A 13,364-nucleotide genomic window follows, 5' to 3' on the forward strand; every position below is an offset into this window, starting at 1 on the left:
GTTGGAAGTTTTAAATGAATCAGAAGAAAACACAACCAGTTCAAAAGTCCAGGTGCTGAAAGGGTGATGTGCATTAATATCTCATTTCAAGTGAGGCACAGCTACAGCAGACTGTCACTGCAGGGAAAGGCCATTTTGAAAACATTTAATTTCTCATTTAGATATTGGTGGAGGCGCCATCTCCACCCAGATCTGAAACCCACCACCATCCCTCTAGTTTTCAGACTGCTGGTGGCCTTACCTCCTATTTACATAGGTAAACACCTGCATGGTAGTGAAGGCACCATCATACAGATGTCCATTTCCCTTGATTTGTCTGCCTGGCAAAACTACTTGCTGGTGGATAGCCTTGGGCCCCTGGATTTTCAGGATTGTGGCCCCAGTAATTAATATGATTATCTTCCCTGATGAGCAAAAATACCCCATGGTAAAAGGCTAATCCAGAGAATGACCTCATTCTCGCATACCATACACACGTAGTGGTGATGGGTCCTAGGTGTCTCTTGGGATTCCCCAGCTTGTAAAATGTACTTGGGAAGACAGGGGGAAATTCTGGGTGAATCCCTGAACCCAGCCTTGGAGAGTGTGTGCAGCCTGGCAGTGCCTGAATCCCAGAAATTCCCTGATCCTAGGGCTCGATCAACGGATGGGTATCACGTCTTCAGAAGAGGATGAGCCCATCATTACCCCACCACCATCCTTCATCTCCACTTGGCCATGTCAGACACTTGGCCATGTCAGAATCAAGCAGCAGGTAACACTGCCACATTCTAATCAAGCAGGTGATGGGAGGATCGCTCGCAGGGTGGAGTGACCCCACCATCCCACCATCTATTTAGTGGAATATATACCTTAAATTTGCAAGAAGGTGACTGAAAATTGGCAAGCGCTTCTGCCTCCCTCCACCAAACACTCAATAGACCCCTATGTTTGAGAATGACATGGTAAAGTATGATAATGAAACAGAATAGGAGCATTGTGAATTTAATGGTATATGAAATAGAAATATACTGTTTTATAGCTTCCTACTTTGTGTACAGCTTGAAATTATAAAAAATAATTGTTTGCCATCAAATTTTACAGGTCCAATTTTTTGAAAGTTAGAAAATCTGTCTTGCTGATTCAAAGATACTGGCGGGGGCACAACTGCAGAAGGAACTACACTGTAGTAAGTACAGCACTTCCAGTATTTAAGGGTATCTTTCACCTCTGCCTTCCTCCCATCCTTTACTCTCTTGTATCAGGCTTAATTTGATGTTTTATGATACAATGCGCAAGAAACATTTTTTTAAAGAAATACAGTCATCTGTAAGGGATATTGCTAATAACCATCCTATTCAACTGTACTTTGTGTTTTTGGTATTAATGATAAAGGGGGGAATCATTGAGGGAATATCTGAACCACAAATATCGTGTGGACCTAATATTGTGTCAAAAATTTCAAGGACCAAAATATTTAGGGGCAGATCTAAGAGCCCTTAGCGCCTCCTTGCGCTACATTAGCGTCATTTTTTAAACTCCTAATGTTGCCCAACGGGGCCAAAATCACAGCGCCAAATTGACAAAGTGGCGGAATGCATGCATCGCACCACTTTGTAACCCTTTACACTACATAATGCGTGCGCCAGGCATAATATATGCAAAGGGGGCATTCCCCCGCAGGGGGGGGCAAAAAAATAGTGCAAAGAAATCTAAGGGATTTCTTTGCATCATTCTTTTCGGCACTTTTAAAGCCTGCTCAGAGTAGACTTCAATCCTGCAAGGTTCCGAACTAGCATCAAACATTTTGGTGCTAGTTCCTTACTACCACTATGGGGGGCGCTAAGGGGCGCAAGGGAAGTGGCGCTGCACTGGGTGCAGGACCACTTTCCATAAATCTGGCCCTTCATTTTCTTAACTCCACATCTACAAATCTAGAAGACATATATATTGTCAAGGTACATATATGAGGAGTTATATAAAGTAAATCTTTACTTACCTATAGAATCTTACCTTCATGATTTTTTATGTCCTCGGTATTCTTAATACAATATTTTGGCCCACAATAATTTTGGTTTTGATATTCTGTCTAAACACCGGAAAAGGGTGCTTAAAGGAAAAGGTACATACTTTTTAAGCCTGCCCTTCACACAAGGGTTGTCTTTCGGTCCACCTAATTGAAGTCATAGAATGTAATTTTACCTAAGTTAGCTCAGAGGAAATGTAATCCACCAAATAAAAGTAAAAGAAAATTAATTCATAAAAAAAATCACAGAGCAGATGAAGACTGGCCAAAGTAGTCCAGTGCCTTACTGGGCAGTCTGGTTAAACAGACAGCTGTGATGTGGCATTTGGTGTAGGTCTGAGCATAGAGCTGGAAACAAAATTAATTTGGTCTCCAATGGTGACAGCTACCAGATCTCAACATGGGACTGCATATTGACATCCACGTGCCACATAAGCCTGAACATTTGGAAGAAGAGCACATGTGTCAGGTAAACCATGACTGCACAAGTACTGGTGGAAAGATGCATACAGCCTACTGGAACAGTGTTTCGAAGAAAGCCTTGTATGGCATAGTCAATAAAACTGTTGGTGGAGGTTTTAGAGAGAAGGGCAGGCGGAAGGAGGAACAGTGAGAGGACACAGCATGTATTTCCTATCAAAACACAACTTAAATATTTAAATGGCATAACAGTAGTGACAAAAAAGAAAAATCTTTGAGATTAGTTCAAATAATTGATGCAACCTGTTAGAAATAGCAAATTAGGTGAATAACATTTAATGAAATAATTTTAAATTATAAAAACTTGTGACGTGCAGTAAGCCTGCATGCAATACAGAATAAAGGCTTTACAAGAATGAAAAGCTTTGTTGTATATCTCTATTATTTCAAGCAGGTGAATTCCAAAAACATGCAACCATCATGTGCAGTCATTGCTGATACTGCCATATGTGTTGTATGTTTATACCCCCAGATTGATCAATGTAAAGTTGAAGTATTTCCATACTATCAGTCTGTTTTTTTCATCTTCCTCAATAGATGAGCAAAGGAGTCACTGGGAAGTGGTAGTAGTGCACCCCTAAACCAGGCTTTAAGTAAATAAGTTGTGAAGAATAACATGACTCATACAATTAGAATTCAAACAGAAGGCATTTCGGCTTGTACATCTGTTACCAAGTCACTGATTTTAACTGATAGTACAAAGAGCTCTGATTTACTTTTATATAGATACATGCTTGCACCTAGTAGCATTGGGAAAAGTAAGAGTATAGATAATCAGTATTGGCTAAGAACACTGAACAGGTGTACAGTGACCAGAAAAAGTCTGGTACAAGTATTCATTTCAATAGTATGATCAATGTACGGTATTGAGGATCCTTAAAAATGTAAGTTGTAAATGATCTGCTCATTAGGACTTGAATGAGAGTGAATATTGTAGACCAGAAAAATTATCTTCCGGTTAAGTTGACATATGAAATGACCAATGGAGTAACTAATGGATATGCTTGGCCGATCACCTTCTTAATGTGAAAATTCATATGACTTCGGAAGAGGAGAGTACCAGAATTCACTGTCTTTCTTCACTGTAAATGTTAATATATGGTTCCAGATTTCTAGTGGCTAAAAGCATTGTCAAGCTTAACAAATCAACATTGATATCCCCAAGTTTGAGCAAGCGTCTTAACAAGAGTACACATTCCTAACCTTAAATGTTGTTCCGCACAACAATCCCCTAAGATTCTGGACCATGGAAACGATCCCATGAAATGCTCTCCATTAGGCAAATACATAAAATTGGATGCCATAATGCTCCTAAAAAGTCCAGCAATGTGCCGTAAATTCTTTGAGAATAAATCTACCAAAATATAGCTTCACAGGAAGGTACCACAAAGTATACTGTGATGGAAGACTATATCTTGCCAAATTTCCTAATGTGCCCTATTTACTACATAATTAGAACATTACAACATGTTAAATGTTACATTTAGTGCTATTCTGAGTTCAATATTTTAAGGTTTGGTTTGTGTCACAGTTAAGGCACATTTGCAGACTCTTTTGACCACTTTACGAAATGAAACATAGCTAGCCATGTTTGGCCAGATGTGCATTATTTTAGTTTAAAAAAAGGTACAGTATAATGAATAACTTACTAACCACATTTTGTGGCATGTATTTTGATTTTATAATTATAGTTTTGTGCACAGTTACAATATTTGCAACAAGATCCTTATTTGTTTATTTAGAGGCCAGATGTTGGATGTTTGGTCATATATAGAGCATTTTGAACACAATGTGATTTAGAACATATTGGACCACTTTAAAGCTATACATATTCGCCCCTACTTTTGTAGTATGGCCATTCATTTATTATGTGTTCTTCTCCGTCAGTCGAACTAACTTCATGTGACATGGGGTGTAGTATATTATTTCCTGGCTGTGTTTTGTTTTCCTAATCAAACACCCAGAAATATAGTAGTTTATGGGGAGACTGGTGTGGGATTAATGCAAATATCCATTTCACAATACACCTGTGTCCCTTTGCCATTATAACAGTGGGAACAAGTTCACTCTTTTCCTTTCTTCTCTTATTTTATTTTGAGAAGAAACCATTTAGTAATGGAGCTTGATGCATTATCATTACTCTGTAAGGGCCGAAGGCATCCAGGCAACTTCATAATCCCTTTCAGCCTGACCGAACATACTTCAGGAACAGATTAGTCTCATGGAGGTAAAACATTAATTATCTAAAGTCACCAACCTGCTAGATTTGCCCTACTTGGTTTGAGCTTAAAGCTGATCTTTAGAAAAGCGGAGACAGAGTTTATATACTTTAACGTAGTAAGGAAAAATAATGGGAAACAGCCTTCTAAGATATCAAAAAGAAAAGAATGGATTAGCTGAAATATGTGGAGCAGAACTGAACACCACATGGAAACACATCATCTATTGCTTCTCAACCACTAGGAACACCTCAGTGCAACATGTCCAGGATTTCCTAGCTTGTCTGTGTCAATCAAAGTAGCCAACCTTATGCAAATCAGCACATCTTCTTATCAAAAGGAGCAGTATGGGATGGACTGATTGGTCACACCCTCTCTGTATAAGTTACCAAGCAACTCGAGATAGGTTTAGACATCCTTGTGCATCGTGAGTGTGGTGTAACAGTAGTCTGCAGTCACAGTAAATAAGGACCCTACATCTGGAGATACCCACTACACAGCAGGAAACCAAACAGAGTGCTTCAAAAGCACCACGAATACTTTATTCACAATTGCTGATCAATTTTGATTCTCTGTACCGTTAAAGAAGGGACTAACTATATGTAATTAGTCTAATTATGCCCCAAGGGGAGTAGTGTGCTCCAGAGTGCTAGGTCACTTCACATTTTGACAGCTCACCCCGGAGTTCAGAAGGAATTGAAGAGCTTGTTCATTATGTTCCATTTCCTCATTGACTTTAAGTTTCAAAGGTGAGGAAGCCTATTGGGGACTGCAAGCATACATGTGTGGTGTCATTGAAATGGGCTGCTCTCAGCTTTTGTGACGAGTAAAACATAGTCTCTCCCTATTCATAGGGATATATAGTGATACAACTGTTTTCCAGTGACCCCCAATGTTTTGGGAACGACTTCGACTTTAGGATGATGAGCAATCATTTTTTTAGGGTTGGTGGCCTTGAGGTACCAAATATTGTCCAAATATGAAACAACTTAGAATTCTCTCATACATTGTTCTTGTAATCCGCTCCAGGCACAAAAATGTTCTACATACAAAGTCACCTTTTGCCATTTTTGTCCTAGTAACAGTATTCCCTTAAATGAACAGCAGTTAAAAGCTGACAATTTGCAATTGGTTGATGGTCATATACACACACAAACTATTGTTGCAACAGTTCAGTGTTTGCGTTAGAAAACACTGCATGATTTACCATTTGTGGCATTCAGGCAGAGATTAATTAGCCTGTGACTTGCAGGGAAATTATGAAAGACAGATGTGTGGCTTAAGGAGCTGTCTGGATTTTATAACTATAAACCTCTCTACGGATAGCTCAATAACTTGACTAAACTTTATGGATAACTTGCACCACCTAAACAAACATTGGAATGGAATGTGTGTGGTAACATTTGTTTATCTGTGTGTGTGTTGCGCCCAGCTGTTCAAGAAAGAAAATCCCTCAGTGAGGCAACACCTTTGGCTACATCAATATGGAAGCCTAGAGTAGGGCAGAATTGCAGTATAGATTTAAATTGTACTCTCACAGATGAGTGTTATCAAACCATTTAGATTCTAAAGCTTGTGGTATATGTGTGAACCTATTAAGCGTGAACAGCAAATTATTGCATAGTGGATATTCATGTTATACCTGCCACCCAATACTTTCTGCAGCTGAGATAATATGTACCAATACTGGAAGGAATCCCTGAAACACTGTATGGTGAAAAGTTGGAACCCAAAACAGTGAATGAAGTAGGGTGGTTAGATATAATGGGGGGAGGGTTCTACAAAAAACAACTTTTTGTTCCATCTTTAAGGAAGCCTACATGCGCTCATGTCATGTCTACAACAACATGTAATTATGACAGTAAATAAACATGCAAGGGCATTTAGTGATTGATACAGTGTCATTCACTGTGTCAAACTATGTACCAGCTTCTTACACTAATTAGCAATTAACATATTATCATGCCAGCACAGAAAATACATCAACAATCTCCCACTTGTCTCTATTTTCATGTTGTATCTGCATCTGCCAGCCTAACAAAAGGACTACTTAAAGACCATTGTCAAAATAATCTTAACACTAATGAGTCAATGTCACCATCCACAAAATGTGAGCCCATCCAAGTAATTGCAAATGTTGAAAAATGAAGAAAACCAAAGGCTGGAAATGGTTGAGCTATCCCTTTTTCCTCCGCCTCGCTCTTCCTCTTTCTCTCGCTTCGTCTTTTCTGTCCATCATATTCTCTCTCTTTCACTTTCTCTTGCATGTGGGCAAATGTAATGAGAAGAAAATGCTTGGTGGTGTGAGGAATATGTAATTTTTTGAACAGCATGTTTATTTTTTCCTTTGAAAAGAACCTTTGTTGTGTGCAATGATGCATGATGAAGAACTGATTAAAGGCAATGGCAAGCAAATACCAACTGATTCTTAGGCCCAGATTTATGTGGGCCTAGCACCGTTCCAATGCCACATTAGCGTCATTTTTTTACGCTAATGTGGCGTTGGAAGGCCAAAAACGCAACGCAATATTTACAAAGTGGCTCTATGCTTGCATTGCGCCACTTTGTAACCCTTTGCGCCGCATTATATTTGCAGCAGGCAAAATTTATGCATGGGGGGGTGCGTTCCAGCACTAGGGGCCCAAACAATGGTAGAAAGAAATCTATGAGATTTCTTTACGTCATTTTAATCTGATTTTTTTTACCGCCTGCTGAACGCAGGCGTTAAAAAGAGGCTCCCATTGTGTTCAATGGGCCTCAGGGTGCTTTGCAGGATTAGCGTCATAGTTTTTGATGCTAATCCTGCAAAGCGCCGGACTTGCGTCAAAAAGTATGGCGCTGGTCCCCCTGACTAGCGCCATGGTGCGCGGTATTTTAAATACTGCACACATGGTGGCATTAGGGGTGCTAAGGGGCGCAAGAAAAGTGGCGCTGCACTAAGTGCAGCACTACTTTTCATAAATATGCCCCTTATTGCTTTCTCAAGTCATTTAGAAGTACTGATACCCAATACATCCCTTTCTTGCTTCTAAGCTAATGTAGGGGCAAGGGGCAATTCTTAAAATACCAATACAACCATCCTTTGTGGCAGTGGAAAATGTGTATGTGCCATGGTGAAGTTCCATGTTGAATTGGGAGTGTGACTCAAAAAGCTTCAGGGAGAACCTGAGTCCAGCTGTGAACACCCCAATGCCCTCCTCCTTTGTTCAAACAGAGAAATGAGAACCCAAATACATTCTCCTTGTCCTTACCTGTCCTGTGCTTTCCCACTTATCCTTCTGCTGTTTCTATCACTCTTAATTCAACTTGTATGTCTTACAACTTTGATTTTTCCATTCTTTCACAAGGTTTTTTCACACCTTGTGTCCTGCTTACTTTGAATTGTGACATTGATTTCTTTGTACATTTTTGTAACAATCTTGACATTTCTTCCAGTCTTGTTGTAGAGAAGTCTATCCTCTATTTTGTTTGTACCTTTGTATGTAACATTTTGCTTATACTTTATCATTTATCCCTCTTTGCCACTCCTGGCTTGACCAATATTTGCTTCTTGGTACATTACACTGATGACTCCTAAGTCTTGGATCTCATTGCATAAAGCCCTAGCTACAAGTGAATAAATACAATAATAATAGTTAAACTGTTTTCTTTTATACAGATGAAAATTGGCTTTTTGAGGCTGCAGGCGCTTTACCGTTCCCGCAAACTCCATAAGCAGTACCACGTGGCTCGTAAAAGGATCTGCGAGTTCCAGGCGCGATGCAGAGGATTCCTGGTACGGAAGGCCTTCCGACACCGACTCTGGGCTGTCTATACCATCCAAGCCTATGCCAGAGGCATGATAGCACGCAGGCTGTATAAACGCCTGAAAGGAGAGGTAAGCAGGTACTAGCCCACTGGGTAGTTTCTTGCATATTTACAAGCATGTCTAGATTATTTAGTGGCATTTTACTGTCAAACAGCAAATGTCATCTGCCTCTCAGGAAATATGTGGAGAAATATATTTTTTACCCAGTGATCCGCTATAGGAGTTGGTGCTCATGTCAAGCAGGTTGAATTATATCCCCCTCATTTTATTGTATTGGAGGAAGCTTGGAAGCGAGGCATCTTTCATGCTTGAAACTGCTTTAACATAGTAGGTACCCTGAGGCTCTGCTTTCCTGTACCTCTTTCCGTTTGAATGCGAAGGCACTGATATTTAACAGGAGGGCACTGTGGGCTGATTCACACAGATTGGTGTACAAGTAAGTGTGGCTTAGTATTATAGTACTACTGGCTTACTCATTAATTTCAGGAAAAAGCCATGAGCACTTCTGTCTTACTCCTGGGATTCAGGAGTAGAGTCACAGCAAAATCTTTGTGAATTGGGTCTTTAAATAGGGGCATATATCCAAATATGAGATGAATGCAGTAAAGCATACAATGAGTTTCCCCCACCTCTACCTTCCCTCTGTAAAACAAGCCTTTTCCTCAATCTGTTTTGGGAACATTTTATACTTTCTGCAGAAAGTTTAAATCAGAAGAACTAACCAATCACTGTGTAATTATTTTATTTTATTTCCTTGGTCACATGAATATCAATAGACTTGTTACTTGCTTGAGTTTTTATAATCTACAGACTATGCTACTCATTTCACTTTTACGTAGACGGTGTGTCAGTCATCCTGTTATACCATGCATGTTATTGATGAAGGGTTTGAAACTAATCTTGTTTCTCAGTGAGAAGCTTCACATAACATAGTTGGATAGTTTTAAGTATTTGGCACAGGGAAAGTTGGTGTTATTAGCGCCTTGGAATAAATTATTCCTGTAATGAGAAAATAATTTGCAATCTTTATTTTATATTATGATGTAATAAAAGTTTTAATTATGTGTGACAGCAACAATTAAAAAATATGAAAATGGCACTGCACAATGCACATTTTCACTATAAACATATAAGCAGCAGTTTTCCAGGAGGGCAGATGGGATATAGGCAGACCTCAAAAATGATACTTGCCTTTTATGGTCCTCCTTCTTCATCCTTTCTTGAGAATGTTAAAGGGTCTTGGAGTGACACACTCACGTAACTGGCACATTGTACAGAAGGGCAGTTCCTTGTAAGAGAGAGTGAGGCATCCAGCAGGGCCAAAGCGTGAATGACCACAGTATACCACAGCAATCTGGCCTCTGCAGGGCATGGGCAGATTAAGACAGATCTGTCTTTTATTGCATGAAGTCTCTACATATAGCTCTAGGTTGTGCTAATCTCAAAATGTGTACATTTCACACTAATGTACTCTGACAGACAGAGAGGACTTAGCATGCCAAGGGCAGTGTTATAAGCAGTATTCCTTTCCATTGTAGGTGAATACTGCCAGCTGCCAGCTGTATGGATGTTTCATTCTTAAAGCCCATCTCTGTACTTTCTAAAGCACAGAGATATGTGGTCTAGCAATATCTAAAAATGTTATAACAGCATACTGATAAGGTATAGTGAGCTCCAAATTAAGCCATAAAATCAATTTCTAACATCATTTGTCACATAAATAGTGTTTGCAATTCTACAAATGCAGCCAGACCTGTTTGTTTGCATAATACCAGCATCCCCTTTACAGGTAGCTGCATTGACGGTAAATGTTGCAGCATGGTGGTAGTTTGTGAACAAAAGGCTGCTCCATAAAGTAATTAGTCCCTGCATGGGTGGTTAGATGATAGGAAAAACAATCAGAGCAACCTATTTTGCAACTTGTCCAGTGATTTTCGGTTCATGTGTCATGCCCCTATCTGAGGCCTCTTCCAGGTGATGGGTGAGGCCCCCTGGGGACCCAACATTCCAACTGGGCTAATTGACACATCCGTCTGTGCACCCTTCCACTACCAGCTCTGTTTAATCAAATATGTATTGAAAACCAGCATTCCAACAGGGCGAGGCTTGCCTTTCATATGGCACACCTCCATGCAAGACCAGACCTACCTGCCCGATTCAGTAGAAACCAGCTTCATTTCTGGTGTCACAGTTTACAGACCTCCTCCAAGACTTATATACGTCTTCCACCAAGCAGTAATCATTGCCAATTTACATACTATGGAATCTGATCTCTATACATGAATGTAGACCCTGGTCTAAGAAAATCTTACTGAATGCTCTTTTTGATCTCATGAATCCCTCTCATATGTCTTTGCAAGGAGGTTTATAACCAATCATTAACCAAGTTAAACATGTTCCCAGTATCGCCGTCGCCTGGAAGCAGAAAAGATGCGACTTGCTGAGGAAGAACGCTTTAAAAAAGAGATGAGTGCCAAGAAAGCTAAACAAGAAGCTGAAAAGAAACACCAGGTAAATGCAAGATTCTTTATTTACTCTTTTAATAAAAGAAAAATGTTAATTTAATTGAACTCTCATAAAAAGTTCGCCAATTATATAGTAGCTGTAGGAAATGCAGTTTCTGAATTTACAATGCACTGCACATGCTCAATGTAAAACAAAAAAATAATATTTTGTCAGTACACTTAAAAACCATATGATACACTTCTTATGACCTCACATGTTACATCAATGATGATATATCAAATCTATAGCAGAGCAGGTTACACTTAAGTCAGTAACGTATACCAGGTGAAATTCATGCACAGTTTTTATATTGAATAATTTACCGCTAATGTTTCATTTATAGTTTTAAGGGCGTTATAAAAGTTGTCATGAATGCTGACTATCTGGGGAAATTAACAGTGCATGGCAAGGGCACGAGTTACAGTTACTTGAAGGAACTCTAACTATAACTGCTGAATTTCTATGGTTTTGTACGAGTAAATTCAGAACCTAACTATAGCATCCCTGTAACCTTTGGGTTTTTCAGTGAATTTCTACGGTTGTTTTAATTCTATTTCCTAACTATAACATCCTTGTAACCTTTGTGTTTTTTCAGTGAATTTCTATTTTTTTTTAACATAAAGTCATTTTCATTACTATACATTAATCCAACCACCACCATGTGTGGGAGTGGTTGGCCGCAGAGCTTGAAGACAACCCCTATAACCACTGACCATGGGCTGCGCACGGTCTTGGCTTTGGCTGTGTGCAGCGGGTATTGGCCACAGGGCCAGGTTTGCGGCCAGTCCTTGTGAGCAACTCTATAATAACCCAATCCGCACAAACCCCTCTACCCGACCGATCTGGACCCCGGGGACCCTTTCCCTGGGGCCCAGCCTAAGTATGTTTTTTGGGGGGGAGGAGGGCCATGCGCCCTGCCTGATCTCAGCCCCGGCCCGGGAACCCCATCCCTCGAGGACCGGCACAAATATTTAATTCATTGGGGGAGGCTGATCTCGGCCACAGGGACCCTACCCCCCAGGGCCCAGCCTAAATATTTAATTTTATGGGGGGAGAGAGGGGCCTCATCCCCTCCCCCCTGCAGGCCAATCTCAGCCCGGGGATTCCATCCCCTTGGGCATTGCGTAAATATTTCATTTTTTGGGGGTGAGGGGGCCATGTGGCCCCCCATGCGGCGTGGTCTAATTATTTAAAAACTTTTGGGGGGCAGAGTGCCCGCAGCCCCCCACCCCGATTTTGGACCTGGGAACCCCATCCCCCGCGGCGTGGCCTAATTATTATTTTTTTCGGTAGAGGAGGCTGCGCAGGCCTCTCCCCTCCACCACCACCCTGCAGGGCAATCTCAGCCCCAGGGATCCCATCCCCGGGGCACAGCCGTGTGACCTGGGTACCACCCATGGCACCCATTCTCAATGTTGGGAATCGTGGGGGGAGCCTGAAGGCCCCACCGTGCCAGCTGGCTCACCTGGGCTGCTGTGGGGGCACGTGGCCCCTTGCACATGATGTAATTAATGCCTCAGGGAGTTGGCGGTCCCTGGGGCTGCAGGTGAATCTGAAACAGACCCCCTATTTGTTTTTAAATTTGCCCCGGGGAGGTGGTGGTCTCCGGGGCTGTGGGGTACTGAGCATTCCCCCCCCCATTTCATTTCATCAAAGCCCCAGGGAGGTGCTTGTCCACCCCTCTGCCCCACCTCGCATATATAAGTCAATGCCCTTTGGACGAGGCCCATCCAGGGGCTCTTTAGAAAAGAAACACAGGAGCCTGAGCTTGTTTTTTCTTTTAATTTTCCCTGGATCTACCATGAATCGTGGCAAAAAAATGCTTTTTAGCTCCTTGGGGGTTCCTCTAGGACCCCACCACCAGACCTAAGGAGTCAGGGTGTCTCTACCCTGTCCCCTTTTCCTTTTTTACATTTTTTAGTGGGACTCGGCTGAAAACACTTCCTGGTTTGAAGTGTTGGCAGACAATCAGAGCTGTGTATTTCCCTGCAGAAGCTTGTCATTGTACGTGAAGCCTTCACGGCCAGAGATATACAAATTTAAATTGCCTTTAATATCTCAAAATAAAATAAATAAATGATGGATAGATAGATAGATACAAAAAGCAAAGACTACAGATATGTTATTGCTAGGGAAACGTTATTTATTCTTTCCATACAAACCATACTTAAACCACACAGACAATAGACATTCTAAAGTTATGGTTGTAACGTTAATTTACAATTCACACAAAACAATCACATAACTATGTCACCCACCTTCATTCACAGTGTTACTTATAATTTACATTTTAACTTACCACACCACCCTGAAATTAGTATAAGTCATTCAGCTTTGTACACCATGT

The 13,364-nt window shown here is 40.9% G+C and overlaps 1 protein-coding gene across 1 annotated transcript in view; it reads left to right on the top strand.

The window, feature by feature from the left end:
* The window catches only part of MYO7A (myosin VIIA), a 434,990-nt gene that overhangs the window by 176,033 nt on the left and 245,593 nt on the right, over window positions 1-13,364 (top strand). The window contains exons 20-22 of the mRNA XM_069203910.1: window positions 1,084-1,168; window positions 8,363-8,581; window positions 10,916-11,023. Of these exons, the coding sequence (XP_069060011.1) occupies window positions 1,084-1,168; window positions 8,363-8,581; window positions 10,916-11,023 (412 nt within the window). The remainder of the gene's footprint in view (window positions 1-1,083; window positions 1,169-8,362; window positions 8,582-10,915; window positions 11,024-13,364) is intronic.

This window comes from Pleurodeles waltl, chromosome 8 (assembly GCF_031143425.1).
Source record: "Pleurodeles waltl isolate 20211129_DDA chromosome 8, aPleWal1.hap1.20221129, whole genome shotgun sequence".
NCBI lineage: Eukaryota > Metazoa > Chordata > Amphibia > Caudata > Salamandridae > Pleurodeles > Pleurodeles waltl.